This window comes from Arachis hypogaea, chromosome 5 (genome assembly GCF_003086295.3).
Source record: "Arachis hypogaea cultivar Tifrunner chromosome 5, arahy.Tifrunner.gnm2.J5K5, whole genome shotgun sequence".
Classification (NCBI taxonomy): Eukaryota; Viridiplantae; Streptophyta; class Magnoliopsida; order Fabales; family Fabaceae; genus Arachis; species Arachis hypogaea.
Genome location: NC_092040.1, coordinates 82,900,974 through 82,916,868, shown reverse-complemented (window position 1 = coordinate 82,916,868; position 15,895 = coordinate 82,900,974). Strand labels below are relative to the sequence as shown.

Below are 15,895 nucleotides of genomic sequence, written 5' to 3'. Positions count from 1 at the left end.
TTTTCTTCTTCTCAATTCAATTTAGTAGCTATTGGATATCTTCTGTTTTAATTTAGAATTTTTCACTCCGGAAGGGGGTTGAATTCAATGGAATGCTTGTGTGAGCCTTGGAAGGGGAATCACTTGCATTAGAATTAGAGCTCTATCCTTCACTACTCTCTTGATTAACACCATTCGGGAGGAATTGAGATCTTGATAGTTAGTGTGGTTCATGGATGAGAGATTTGCACTTAACCTCTTCTCATGACAATCAGATCAAGGAATTGGCAAGATTGATTGTGATTTGAAAGATTGGATTGCGAAGGAATTGGGATCCAATCAATTTCAATCCACCATAGATCTACCAAATGATTGAGAAAGGAGTTGAGACCAATTTGATTCAGGAAGGACTACAGTATCTCCAATCCCTGATGAATCACTTTCTTTGAATTTTCTTTCATCTTAGAGCTTCTGATTTATTGCAGTTTACATTCTGTTTCATTTCTCAGTACCCAAATCCTTTTACTATTCATGCAATTTAAGTTTCCTGGCAATTTAGATTCTGTAATTTAAATTTCTTGCACTTTAAGATTCAGTTATTTACCTTTCTTGCAATTTAAGTTTCAACTCTTTTCATTTCTTGTTCTCTAAGTTTCAGTCATTTAAAGCTTTCTGCAATTTATCTTTCTGTCAATTTAAATTCTCCCTTCTAGCTTACTTGCAATTTACCTTCTGTCCATCAATTTCCACTCAAATCATCAACTGTCTGCTTAACTAAATTCATCACCTAACTAAAATTGCTTGATCCATCAATCCCTGTGGGATCGACCTCACTTTTGTGAGTTTTACTACTTGATCCGACCCGGTACACTTGCCAGTGAGTTTGTGTGGAATCGTTTTTTCCCTCATCAGTGCTTTATAAAGTGAAATCTAATATTACCAACTGTGGCATTATATTTCTTTTATTCCATCCGTTGCCTTAAAAAATAAATCATTAGTAGATTATACAAATAAGATGGTGGAAACAACTTACTTTGTTTAATTAGACAATAAAAAAATACAGAATTTTATCTCAATATGGAACACTAATTATTGTCAACACTTTTGGCAAAAACCTGCTTAATTTATACTAAGCAATGCTACCCACTATGTTTTGAAGGGTATTGATGAGCGGATATTTTATATGCTTTTTGGCATCATTTTCATATAGTTTTTAGTATGTTTTGTTTAGTTTTTATTAAGTTTTTATAGGTTTTAGTGTTAAATTCACATTTTTGGATTATACTTTGAGTTTTTGTGTTTTTGTGCAATTTCAGGTATTTTCTGGCTAAAATTGAGGAGCTGGAGAAAAAGTCTGATTCAGTGACAGAGAAAGCACTACAGAGAAAAAGTCTGACCTCCTTGCATTCGGAAGAGCTTTTCTGGAGCTACTGAAAATCAAATGGAGCATTCTTAGCAGCTATAGAAAGCTGACTTCCAGAGTTTTCTAGAAATATATAATAGTCTATACTTTGCTTCAAATTAGAAGGCTCAAAACTGGCATCCAACGCCAGCTTCCTGCTCCCTTCCAGGCGTCCAGTGCCCAAAGAGTAGAGCCTAGTGTCCAAACGCCCAGAGAGGACCTCCTAGCCAGCGTTCAATGTCCTAGAGGCCTCATAGTACGTGGATCTCATCAAAACTCAACCCAAACACTCACCAAGTGGCCCCAGAAGTAGACTTTAGCATTAAAAAGACTATTTTACCCTTACTAGTCATTTGTTTAGTATTTAAGGGATTGAATTTATGTTATTCAGACCCTTTTACGAGACTTTAGAGAATATTCGAGTTTTACATTGTATTTTCCTTTCAGTATGAGTTTCTAAACCTCCTAGGTTGAGGGGAGGAGCCCTGCTGAGTCCTATGAATTAATAAAAGTATTACTGTTTCTCTTCGATCCGTGTTTGATTTATTTCTAAGATGTATACTTATTCTTCAGCATGGTGAATAGGATGATCGGTGAAAATTAGCTCTGTTCATCATACTAGGACTGCATGCCTGACAACCACCCATGTATAATTGGGTTCATGTGAATACATGACTAGAAAGCGCAAACCGCCAGCTTGATTATACATTTCTCAGACGGCTAATTCATGACTTCATTGAAGACTTTTTGAGACACCAGTTTAGCCAATTTCTGGGGAGATTAGGGTCTCTGTGGTATAGGCTAGAACCCAAAGAAGCAGCATTCTCTGATTCGGAAGATTTAACCTTATCTGTGGCGTTTTGAGTAGGATCGCCAAGAGAATGAACTGCTAGAGCTTCACCCTCCGTCAGATTGGATGACTACGGCCAATGGCGTTTGATCTGGAGTAGAGGAGTTTGATGACCACGGCCTATGGCATTGATCACATACAACCTGCTATAGAAGAAATCACTCACAAACAAAGAAGACATTAATACCAGAGTTAATTCAAAAAGACAAAACAACTCCAATCCTCAACTATATTTCTATTACTAATTGCCCTTGTCTCAATCCAGTAACCTTCTGATTCGCCTGACTAAGACCTGCAAGATAACCATAGCTTTCTTTAAATTACAATCCTCATGGGATCGACCCTGACCTGCTCAGGTATTACTTGGACGATCCAGTGCACTTGCTGGTACAGTTGTACAAAAGTGTGGAGATTTGTACACCAAGTATTATATTCTAGCTACCATTCAAGAATGAAATATTATTTATTCATTATTATATTCTTTGTTCTTAGCATGGATCTCAATTAAGCACACATAACCTTTCATTTTATGGCTCAAAGTATTGTGCACGTTGGAGGAAATAAACATGCATGAAACCATTCCAAAGGGGATGCCATCATGATTAAGGTATTTTAAATAAAAGCTTTATTTTGTGACTATATTTTAACTATAATTTATGCAATGATAAATCACGATGCTAATGATAAAATTGTGGCAGGCTGTTTGTTATAATTGGTCAGATGAGAAGTGTGTAACAGTGCTGAACAACTGTTATAAAGCACTTGAAGAGAATGGGAAAGTGATTATCTTTGAGATGATCATGCCTGAAGAACCTGATTCAAGCAATTCCTCTAAGCTTGTCTCTATTGTTAACAATTCAATGTTCCTTCATGTTGGAGGCAAGGAGAGAATAGAGAAAGAATTTGGGAAGCTAAGCAAAGACTGTTTCTGTTTCGGTTTGGTATGCTTCTAGTTTTGTTGTGCAATTTTGTTATTTGTTTTGAATTTCGGTTTGGTTCTTCAATTTATCAAACCGGTTGAAACTAAAATCAAATTAAGAAACACTGAACCCTATCATTATTTTCAGTTTTAGTTTTGACAACAAGAACTCCTTGCACTATTATTTCAGTTTCAGTTTCTTCACTTCAGTTTTCGTTATCTTCTGCTATTTTTTTATTTTTTAATGATAAGTTGCTCATTTTTCGTTATGTATTATTTACAGATTTAGCATATGGGACAAGTCTATGAATATAAAATATACAAGTAGATTGATGTTTTTTTGACAAATATTAATTACTATTATTTTATATGACAACTATTGTCAAACAAGGATTTTATTATTTTGTTGAGAATTATTGACAAATATGTATCTGAAATATTAACTAGACCTTTTAATATATATTTTAATTCAAATTTTATTATTAGTTATTTTGTCTCTTTTCTGATATTTTTTCTATTGTGCACAAATTTATTTATTAATTACAATTATTACACATGTATCAACAAAAAATTCTATTGTAAATTTTATTTTTTTTGTAGCTTTACTACAAAGCAACTTTTACTTTTACCAAAAAGGCAATCACTACAACATTTTTGAGCTATTGCAACATGTGCGATAAATAACCTTTAAAAAGTGTTGTCTAAAGTTGTTAAAAGCATCACTTAAAATTTATTGCAAAAAAATAAAACTAATACAACACCTTGTTAATAAGTGTTATTTTTTATCAATTTAAAAAACATATAAAAAACGTTGCTTTAATAAATTAAACAAACAACATTTATAATATTTATATATTACACTTATCAAATGTTGCTATATTAAATATACAAAAATAACTATTATAAAAATAATATATTACTTTTTTTAAAAGTTGCCTTTAGATTTATTTTAAACTTCACGTTTCAAGTGTTGCTTAAAATTTTTTAATATTTTTTAAAAAAGAAAAATAAACTATATGGTGTGCAGAGAAAGAGAAAAATAGGGAAAAGAAAACCCCAATCCATTCCAAAGTGTTTCGTTCCTAAAACCACAACCCTAACAAAATTCCTAAAATATTTCAATTAATAAAATCACAAAATCCTCAATCCATTCCAAATGTTTCGTTCTTCAGTTGTTCTTCAATCCATTCGATGACGATGTGCATTTCTTTATTGAGCTTCGATCTCAATCTCTGCTCGCTAATGAGCTTCGATTTTTTATTATCATGAATGTGCTTCGATCTTTTCTACTGGTCAATGTGCTTCGATCCTCTGCTCCTCTCCTCGTTGAGCTTCAATCCTCTACTTCTCTTTTCGTCAAGCTTCGATCCTCTCTGCTCGCGTTCATCACCGCCACTGTTCGATTATCACTGCTCGTGTTTTTGGTGAGATTCTCGTTTTTGACATTCTTCTGCAGGTATTGATGATTCTATCGTTCTTTTTTTTGCTCTATTTTAGCACATATTTATATATCCTTCCTATTGACAAGTTTAGGTCATGCAAATAGCATTCCTGTTGTTACTTTGGAGGGTTTGGGTGGTGATGGTGTTTTTGGAGGGTTTGGGTGATGGTTGTTGTGGGTAGCAGGCGAAGGAGCTTGAGAAATTGGTGATGGAACATATGGAGGATTAGGTGATGGTTGTTATGAGCAGGGGAAGGAGCCTGTGGTGGAGTTGGAGTATGATAAGGTGGTTGAGAAATTGGTGTTGGTACATATGGAGAAGGTGATGATCTTGGTGTTCCTGGTGGAACAATTGGAGTGTATGGAGGGTTAGGATGATGATTGTTATGGCCGGAGGAAGGAGCGGTTTTTGGTGGAACTATTGGAGTGTATGGAGGGTTATGGCCAGGGGAAGGAGCAGCTTGTGGTGGAGTTAGAGTAACATATGGTGAAATAATTGGAGTATGGCCAGGGGAAGGAGCTTGTGGTGGTGTGGGAGTAACATACAGTGGTGATGGAGTTTTTGGTGGGACTATTGGAGTATATGGAGGGTTATTGCTAGGGGAGGGAGCTTGTGAAAGGGGGGATGATGATTAACTTAAATAACATTTACTACTTTTCTGCCAGTATTGAATTACCTATGTGCTTCACAAAATAATTTTTTAGAATATCTATTTAACTGTGTAACGTGTCTTATTCAAATTTGCAGGCTGCTTTTCTGTTAGCTTTGGTTGGATCAGAAGTTGCATATTCTGCTGCACAAGCTACAGTGACAACTCTTTCGGAGGCTTACAAAACAACTAAAAATCATCGATCATTCCCAAGAAACACATCACTACAAGGTGAGAATGGTGAATATCTTTGGCTTAAGATTACAAGCTTCTGAATTAATTAAGGTAATGGTCATAATGGAGGTTATCTTGAAATGGATGGATCAATCTTCATCATGTACTTATTGGACTAGTTTTTGAAACGTGTTTTTCTAAATTATGTGAATCTATATACTGTGCTGCAATTCTTTCTGTTTGTTTTTCTTCCTCCCCTCTTTTTCTGGAGCTGATATAGTATGTTCATGTGATTCTCAACAGAAAGTGAAGAATTTAACTTATTAACTCATTTTTCTCAGTATAATGCTGACTTTGTTTCTGATACAGAAGCTGGTATTAAATCTTAGCTTGTTAATAAACATTTCTGCAACTGACCTTTTCTTGAAAATAGCAAGACCCGTCGCTTTGATGCTTGTGAAGATCCAGAATATGGAATTTTAAATTTTAATGATGTCACTTAATTTGAATTTGTGAGTTTTAATCAACTATATATATATATATATATATATATATATATATATATATATATATATATATATATATATCTAATAAACAATGTAATCAGTAAAGGAAAAGTAATCAATGATTATATAAAACAACTAAGATCTCGTATAGTATAGTAAAAGATTTAGCTTATTTTCATTATATGTATTCTGTAGAAATTAGGAAACAGGGTAAGTAGTGCTGATATTTTGAGATTAGCAATTGGGAAACGGAAAAAGTATTATATACGAAATTAATATATAGCTGGTTGTTATAAGTTTCAGGTTTTATCAGATCGTCTCATTTCTACTTTTACTTCTGCTTTCATTCCTCAGTTCACTGCAAAAAAACAAAGTTCTATTATAACTAACAGAAAATAAAATGAGAAGATTGTATCTTTATTTCTGAGTTTATATTATTATTATTATTATTATTATTATTATTATTATTATTATTATTATTAGTCTCTTGAGCATTCCACGTTTGTCGCTGTTTATATTATTATTATTATTAACTGCCAGAATCTGAGTATTCACATTCCTGGCCTCATGGTAGCAAAATCTTGTTCCCCCTTATTTGCCACGTGTGCAACTCAGTGGGTCCCACCCTTGCATTTGATTGGTTCTTCCGCTCTCTTACTTCATAAATATATTGTTATTGCAGTTTGCACTTTTGATATGTAACATAAGCTTGTTACATGTTACATACCAACAAGGGAAGAAGAATTAGAAAAGAAGAAGAATTGCAGTCTTATTATCTTCCCTGAACCAAATTCCACACAACGAAGATAATTGAATATTCTTCCTTATCAAGGTACTCTTCTAAGTTCTAATATGCTTGAATTATTGTATATCATTATTGTTTTTGTTTGGGATCTTATTATTCATACTTCATACATGTTCATACTCTGAATATGAGTTGCTGTCTCTGGTTTTGTATCTTAATTCCTTTCCAGTGACTATGATTTTGTTGAGTCAAAATCAGGCCGGATGACGAGTGGCAAGTTCATATTAATAGAAGATGACGAGTGGCAAGTTCATATTAATAGAAGATTGTGTCATGTGTTAGCTTTGTTATTGGTATGAAAGTTACAGCATGAAAGAAAATGAGAAAAAGAAGCTATTACTTGGGTATATCACACTAACCTCTTGTAAAATTTAGCTAACATAAATCATGGTATTTATCTATTTGTCATGCCTACACTACGTTTCCTACCAGAAAATAAGTGTCATGCATTAAACACTATTAGCAAGGCCATTAAAAGATGGACAGCTACAAAGAATATCTCTTTTGTATTTTTCTTAAAGGTGGGTATATGAGACAAGATTCTTAAAAGTGGGTCCCTAGGCCTTAAAGTCAAAAGAATGGGAATGAAATAAGGATGAAGGTGTGGTGGTGGTACATAATGTGAAAGAAGTAACTAAGAACATAACTATTTTAATTAGTGAGGATGGTTAGTTGTATCCATTCTTGGAACTGCTAAGACCAATACTTGCATCATCACATGCCTTGTTTCCATTGGGGGACCCTATTCGGAATAGATATATATGGCTACTTCATTGTACAAATTAATGCGTATATTCATAAATATCTCTTTGTATTTTTCTTTATATATAGTCATCATGTACGTATCTTATCCTTAGTTTTTTTGACCGGCTCTGTGGACCTCTTCTTATCTTTGTTATCATTTTCTTTTCGTGTCACTCATAATTCGTTATTTAGTTTGGATGAGTAACTTTGTTTCTTGATTTGGGGATTTAAAAGAACAGCTTAGCTTCCAAATGATATAGATACAAGTGTCAAACACTTGGATAATCAAATTTCTACCTCCTGTTTTCAACCTTCCAAGCTTTTAATCACAACCACATTAATATATTTGGTTATTAAGTATCTTAAAAATATTAATCAAAATTATTTATATTTTTTTAATGGCCTTGCTAATAGTGTTTAAAAGCTTTTGTTCCCTCTATGTACAAAATTCATGAATGTGATTTGCAGCAATATATCAAAAGATGGATAGCTACAAAAAATAAAATGGCAGTAGTATTAATAGTGCTTTTATTTATATAAAACCTGCACTCTCTTGTGTATATAAAAGCTACACTAAGTACAGAATCAGATTGATTCTATGCAAGTCACAATTCATTTTCACTCATACTCTTTCTCATCTCCTCTAGTTTTTCCTTCTTAATCAGATTGATTCCTTCACTCATACTTGGGTATACGCAGCTGAACACTAAGTGCAAATTGTTGCGACATGACCTCGTAAGATATTTCTATCTTATACTTATTTGCTTTTATATGTTTATGTTATTCTTTTGCACTTTTTTATGTAACAAAATACTGATTGTTTAATTAAAAAATTAAAATATAAAAGCATTTTTATTTTAAAATATATCTTTTCAAAAGTAATTATTAATATTTCTTTTAGAATAATAAAAGAATTATGATTAGTTTGTATTTGGTTAGCTTTTTAGAATAATAAAAGAATTATTAATATTTCTTTTAAAATATAAAAGCATTTTTTTAATATTTCTTTTTGATAAAAGAAAATTGTTTTTAGCTGGTGTTGAAGACCATAATCATTTTTAGTTTAATAGTAATGTTGGTGAATATGAAGATGCAGTTCTTCATGGTGATGACAATCACCTTATGGAAACTAACAATGTTAAAGGTGCTGTACTTTATACATAATTATCATTTTACTTATTCATTAGTATGTATAGCTATATAATTTATTTAATTGGTTAAATTGCACATATTTATAGATACTCCAAAGACTAGAAGGACACGAGGAAAAGCAAGGCGTGCTAAAATTCATGCAAGAAGCTGGGAAGAAAGAGAAGAGGTGACTTTTTATGAAGGACAAGCAGTGGGACCAACTCCAAGAAGAGTGAAGGATTTAACTTACTTTATTGGAACAATGGGAAGGAATAGTGATTTCATAACATTGATGTACACTAGTTGGAAAGCTGTGCCCCTCAAAGTCAAAAAGCGCATATGGAAATATATTAACGTAAGTGTTTTATTTCTCATCTATTTTTTATGATCTGAAAATTTTCAATTTCGCATGGCTTAGCTATAGTTTTGTGAAAATATATAGCTGCTATTTTATGCTGCAGTTGTCTTTGTTTTTAGTGTTCTTGAATTGTTATTTACAAATTTTGTTTTGTACTTTTTTTGTAGTCAAAGTTCATTCTTCCAAAAGAGGGGAAAGAGTGGGTGATGACTGGTGTTCGAGAAGCTTGGAAAGGTTACAAAACAAGAATCAAGGGAAAGCATTTTGAGATATATAACAACATTGAAGATATGCTGAAAAATCGCCCTTTAGATATTCCAAAAGTTCAATTTCGAAAGTTAATTGCATATTGGAGTATTCCTTCTGTTAAGGTGAGTTGTAGAATAAATAATTCTGTTTCTGTCTTTTTGATGCTTTTGGTTTATTACATATAACTCCCTTTAATTTTGTTGGGTATAGACTCTATCTCGTTTAAATTCTGAAAATTGTAAAAAGCAACAACATCAACATCGAATGGGACCTATAAGTTTTGCAAGAGTGCGTAATGAAATGGTAATAATTTTGATTTTTTATAAGTTTTTTCTTGTTGTATAATGACCATCTTAAAACTAGATAAATATTATTTTTGGCCATTTTTAATACTCTTTCCCCCTTACTTGTAGCGTGAAATGAATGAGAACAAAGAAGACCCATCACAGGTTGATGTGTTTGTTGCAACTCGAACTGGACAAAAAGGAAAAGAGCTTGATTCAGGAACACAAGCTATTATTGTAAATCATAATAAGTTGAAGTAGAACTGCCTTAATTTACAAATTGATCTGAAGTAGAACTGCCTTAATTTACAGTATCATTTACAGTATAAAACTTAAGATCCTATCCTGAACATAAAATACTGGATTCACCATAATCTTAACCCTATTTGGACCCTGTGATCTCTGCCTATCATTAACCATATCTTCCATGTATTGAGGATCAAAGCTCCTATTCTCTTCTACCCTTAAGATTCCCAATGGAGGGTTGAAATAAAATGCCAACAAATACAGCAACCATATGCATTTTGCTGCCATAAAGAAAGCTTGAAGAATAATGCTGCATTCCTACTAGTCGACAAGAAAAGTTCCCCCAATGAAGTTCTCATCTCAGAAACTTCCATTAATGCTGCATCCCTACTCTTATTTGCTTCCATTAACTCCCTCTTGAGTGTCTCAATTGAAACTGTTCACATGTCCTTAAGAACTTGAGAAACTTCCTTAGATTCAGTTCTGTTTGGGAAATTCATCATCACATTCTTGCTATGCTTCTTCTTGAACCGAGAAAATAGCCATGACATAACACCTTTACTTTTAGGCTGTTTTGGAAAGAAGCATGAGAATCAGTGAGTGAAACAAGCTAAAATTGTTATGTTTTCTTTTAATAGGATAAACTTAAGAGCCACCAAGAAGCTGGAGACACTCCCGAAAAAGCATTTACTACAGTATTTGGCAAAGAACAACCAGGAAGAGTTCAATGTTATGGGAGGACAATCACAAAAACATCTCTGCAGAAAGAACGAGAGATTGCTAAAATTAAGCAACAACATGGAGAGACTATAAGTTCAATGAAAACTAAACTTCATGAGACAAAAGATAGAGTCCAAAGTTTGGAGGATCATGTGAAGCTTCTCTTGCAACAGAGTTCTCTTGGCACAAATATTGATGAAGCACTGTCTTTATTACGAACCAAGGAATCAACACATGATATAAATAGTAAGCAATGTCCGAATGGCAATGATCGTCCTTCCTCATCAACTCGTGATCCAAAATGATGACCAGGTATAACAAAAAAATTTGCAGTAATTTTTGTGATTTATCATTTATTAGGAATTGACTATCAACATTTTTGGCCTTTGCTTTCTCTGTCTTTTGCCATCTTACTTCATGGTAGCTTCTGCAATACACTCTTGCTATTTTTAATCAATCATCTTTTTTTTCTTTTTCCTTTTTAATTACTTATTTTTGTAGCGTTGTGCTACTGTGAGGAAGAAAATTTTTTCTTCATTGCTGAAATAATGTGGCTATGTTGGGGAGTGATGCGTGTTGTCACTGCAACAGACTCTAGTAACTACTGTTTCATTCGCAGGAATGACAGAAATTGTCAAGGGAGTTGTTTCATATCTTTATCTTTTCATTTTTTCCCTTTCAAATTTATGTTTCAGTCATTTATTTCTCTGTTGCTTTCTCTCAAACATAAATTAATTAATTATATATGATAGTGATAATAAAAGAATAATCATTAAAAAATAAAAGAGAAAAATCTAATATAGCAGCAATGTTATTTCCTTCCACACCAAACAGTTATGTGAGTGAAGTCTCTTCCTGTGAGCTTGTTTCTTCTGATTCTATGATTCTAAATAAGAACTACTAAGCTAATACCATTTTGGAGCAATCATCATTATCTGAATTGCATTTCTCTTTCTCAGTTTACTCAGGTACTTCATCAAACGCATACCATGCATCATTTTCCGTTATTGCACCTTTTATGTTTCATTTTTTTTTAAATGCAACTTTAACTAAACCCCAATTCATTTATGTGTTTGCTTTTCATTTGGAAACTTCTGCTTTTATATGCTGTAACTTTATCAGTTGTTTCAATGGATTCTACATTAAAAAATTGAAGTATGTGGATCCTGAATTATTTTGTTCCTTTGATTTTATTCTATTAGTGTTGTTTTGCTATTTTATGGATAATCATATGATTAGAACTTAGAACAATTTGGGAGTTTTCTGACACCTATATTTTCAGCTAACACAGGTTAAGAATTATTGCCTTAATAGGGAAGTTTGATGTTACTCGCACATAGTTATTAGGGGAGTATAACAATGGCTACTGCAGCAGTTATTGGACTCAGTGGAGGCAAGAGGATTTTGAGTTTATCATACCATTACTCTATGTTACCGAAAAGCTTTCATTTGGCACTGATTTTGGATCCACACACTATTAGATTGTTCCAACAAAGTCAAGCATAGATATAAAATATGCAAATAGATTGACATCTTTTTGATAAATATTAATTACTATTTTGTTATGACAATTATTGTTAGACAAGAATTTTATTATTTTGTTGAGAATTATTGATGAACATGTATTAGAAATACTAATTGAACTTTTTAATATCTATTTTAATTAGAATTTTATTATTAGTTATTTTGTCTCTTTTATAATTTTTTTTATTTATGCATAAATTTATTTATTAATTAAAATAATTACACATGTATGAACAAAAAATTTTATTGTAAATTTTATTTTTTTATATTTTTATTACAAAAATAATTTTTATTTTTATCAAAAAGGTAACCCTTTTATTAGTTGCATATTTTGAATATTAGACAACACTTGTATAGTTGCATATCCAAAAGAAAAGGCAACACTTGTATAGGTTGCATATCCAAAAGAAAAGGCAATACTTTAAAGGGTTGCATATTCAAAACTAATAGGCAACACTTCAAAGGATTGCAAATTCCAACTTATAAGCAACACGTAAAAGAGTTGCATTTTATTGCAAATAGACAACACTTCAAAGGATTGCAAATTCCAACTTATAAGCAACACATAAAAGAGTTGCATTTTATTGCAAATAGGCAACACTTTTTAGTAGTGACCAAAATACGAGAAAAGAGACAACACTGCAAAAGTGTTGTCTCAAACACACCTTTGAAGTGTTGTTGTTTTTCAACCAAAGGCAACACTTACCAAGTGTTGCTCTCAAAAGCATTGCTTTTGAAACAAAAAAGTGTTGCCTTGATCTAAGGCAACGGCTGCATATGCAACGCCGACAAAAAACGTTGCCTTAGACCCAAAAGTGTTGCCATTGATCAAAAGAAACTTTTTGTCAGCCTTTAGGCAACACTTTTTAAATGTTGCCTCAACCTGAAAATGTTGTAGTGAATTCTTATATTAGTTGCATATTTTGAATATTAGACCACTTATATGGTTGTATATCCAAAAAAAATGCAACACTTGTATAGGTTGTATATCGAGAAGAAAAGATAACACTTGTATATGTTGCATATCTAAAAGAAAAGGCAACACTTATAAAGGTTGCATATTCAAAACTAATAGGCAATACTTCAAAGGATTGCAAATTCAAACTTATAAGCAACGCGTAAATTAAAAGGGTTGCATTTATTACAAATAGGCAACACTTTTTAGTAGTAGCCAAAATATGAGAGAAAAGACACACTGCAAAAGTGTTGTCTCAAACACACCTTTGAAATGTTGTTCTTTTTCAATCAAAGGCAACACTTACTAGGTGTTACCCTCAAAAGCGTTGCTTTTAAAACAAAAAAGTGTTACCTTGATCTAAGGCAATGGCTGCAACGCTCCCCAAAAATGTTGCTTTAGGTCCAAAAGTGTTGTCATAGATCAAAAGCAACCTTTTGTCAATCTTTAGGCAACACTTTTTAAATGTTGCCTCAACCTGAAAATGTTGTAGTGGATTAAAACATATTGTTGTTAAATGATAGAAACCCAACCTCATTCTAGTATACCACTAGTTTCGAAATTTAATTGGTAATAACAATTTATTTAACAATTAGAGCATTAAAATATAAGATTTAGTGCTATTTACAATAAATTAGAAGGGTGATGAGTTAAAACTTTTAATAGAATAATAATATTATTTATCAAAGTATTTTACCTATATAGATACAGAAAGTGGCGCCGCTCTAATCGAGAATTTTAGAGATTTTATTCTCTTAAATATTCATGCCACCAAGATGAGTACAAGGTCATATAAGTGCTTAAAATTATAAGCTTTTGAACTTAAAAGGTACACGTAATGTGTGAATTTTTTATACTAGTACAATATAGATTTAATCGATTAGACACCTATTATTTTATTAGAACCTTAAAAATGTATACTAAATAATGTTTAATTTTTTTAAAAGTAATTAATTTGTTAAATTTATAAATATCGTTTAATCCTCCACTATATATATATATATATATATATATATATATATATATATATATATATATATATATATATATATATATTAAATAGAACGATTTATTAACTATTTGTTTGAACTATTTTATTCCAACGGTCATTTATATGACCTTTCGAACTGAAATAATATATTAGTTCAAATGCTCACATATCTTTTGGGTATTATGTGTGTACCCATTGCAACATTGAGAAAAGTCACACCATTTCATATATGGTACGTGACTTGAGGCTTTTATTTGCCTCATGCAACATATAAATATAGATCTTTTTATTCATAATTTACATATGTACAAAAACAATAACTAAGTGTGTTAATTTTTTAGAGTTTTAAAAATTTGTTTTATTTAAGAAAATTAAAATTTTTTTATTATTGTTAAGTAAGAAATTTATTAGTTTTATTATATGTGAGGAGAGTATTGCTACTAACCTTATAATAACTAAGAAAAGAAGAAATATTTCTCTAAAAAATTAAAAGCGAACTAATCGTACGTTAAAATCACAATAAATATAAGATTTTGTCATTTTTTTAAGGAAAATTATAGGGTATCAATATATTATCTATTAATTTATTACCAACAATAATTAGTTATTATATTTTAAACACATATGTATAAAGAGACACATTTAAAAAATATATCTATAAAGATATTTCTATTAGATATAGCTATAAAAAAGACATTTTTATTAAACACATCCACAAATATACTTCCATTAAACAAAATCATAAATAAGAGTTAGTAGAGTTGGTAACGTAACGGAATTGTTTTTTTAATAATAATTCCCAACAGCGACACTTTAGCCGTTTGGAGTTGGAAAAATAGGGAGAAAGAAAACAAAGATATAGTGTTTTGGTACATGATGGAGCTTCTCCATGTTCTTTCGCAGGAAGATTTTCTAATTATGCCAAAACGCTGAGTGCTGGATTTGAGCTTAGGCCTACCAAAGTACCAATTACTTCGAAGCCAACCGAGTCCTTCAAACAATAGTTAATTAGTTCTCATTGCTTTGCATTTCATTCAAATTTGAAACATTTCTTCACTCTTGTAATTTCCTCAATTTACACGACTACAATAATGTATATTATTAAGGTGGTGGTGATGTTGTGCCGTCGTGGTGGTGTTGCAAATGGTTAAGGTGGCGGTGATAGAAGATTATGAAAATTTGAAATTGGGAAAAAAAGAAGAGGATAGTAGTATAAGAGATTAAGGATGAATGACCGAGGTAATTTAGAGATTTTGATTAAATTTTGCAAAAAATTTACAAAATTTAATTGTTTGATACTTTTGTCACAAAACTTATCTTTCTGAGTATAAATTTAGTTTATTTTTTGGTAGATAGTTTTGTTATTGTTATAAATATTTATGGGTAGAAATATCTAAGAAGTATGTTAGAAGGTTATTAAAATTTATTGTTTTGGTCATTAATTAGTCATTAATATTAAAAAATATAGAATAAAATGTTATTAGATTAGCAGACTAGAAGAATTGAGTAATGATTAAGTGATTGTCGAAAATAATAAATTCTAATATTTTCTAATATTTTTTAATTGTTTAAATATTTTAGGGAGCATAATTTATATTGTAGACTAGATAAACATCATGCATAAAAATACTGATAAAAAAATTGAAAAACAAAACAAAATTAATTTTTTTTAATAGTAATGTTAGAGAAAAATAATAATTAACTCAAATAATTTAAATTTATTTTATTTAATATTTATTTATTACAGATACATTAAATAAAACAAAAAAAATTGGTTATTTTTAACTAATATTTTTTTATTATGAAATATTTTCGTTTTCTTAATTATTAGAAACAAAATGAAAAAATCTATAGTATTCAACTAAAACAACATTAAATCCACAATTGATACATTTTTCAAAGAATTCACATTTCTTTATGATGGTCCAGCGATTTTCTTATTCTTAATACAAAACAAAACAGGGAAT

The 15,895-nt window shown here is 31.1% G+C and overlaps 1 protein-coding gene across 6 annotated transcripts; it reads left to right on the top strand.

The window, feature by feature from the left end:
* Nucleotides 1-6,466: 6,466 nt before the first annotated feature.
* LOC112799728 (uncharacterized) lies at nt 6,467-12,139 on the top strand. Of its 6 annotated transcripts, none has more exons than XM_072237325.1 (9): nt 6,467-6,753; nt 6,896-7,070; nt 8,136-8,205; nt 8,709-8,956; nt 9,127-9,330; nt 9,419-9,511; nt 9,622-9,729; nt 10,377-10,770; nt 11,741-12,003. In XM_072237325.1, exons 4-8 carry the CDS (start codon nt 8,864-8,866, stop codon nt 10,761-10,763), a joined length of 885 nt encoding a protein of 294 aa, XP_072093426.1. In that variant the 5' UTR covers nt 6,467-6,753; nt 6,896-7,070; nt 8,136-8,205; nt 8,709-8,863; the 3' UTR covers nt 10,764-10,770; nt 11,741-12,003. The 6 variants fall into 6 exon arrangements, with proteins under 6 accessions (XP_072093426.1, XP_072093425.1, XP_072093424.1 ...); XM_072237324.1 differs by lacking the exon at nt 11,741-12,003 and adding an exon at nt 10,960-11,125; XM_072237323.1 differs by having other exon boundaries at nt 10,377-12,139.
* The last annotated feature ends 3,756 nt before the right edge of the window (nt 12,140-15,895 follow it).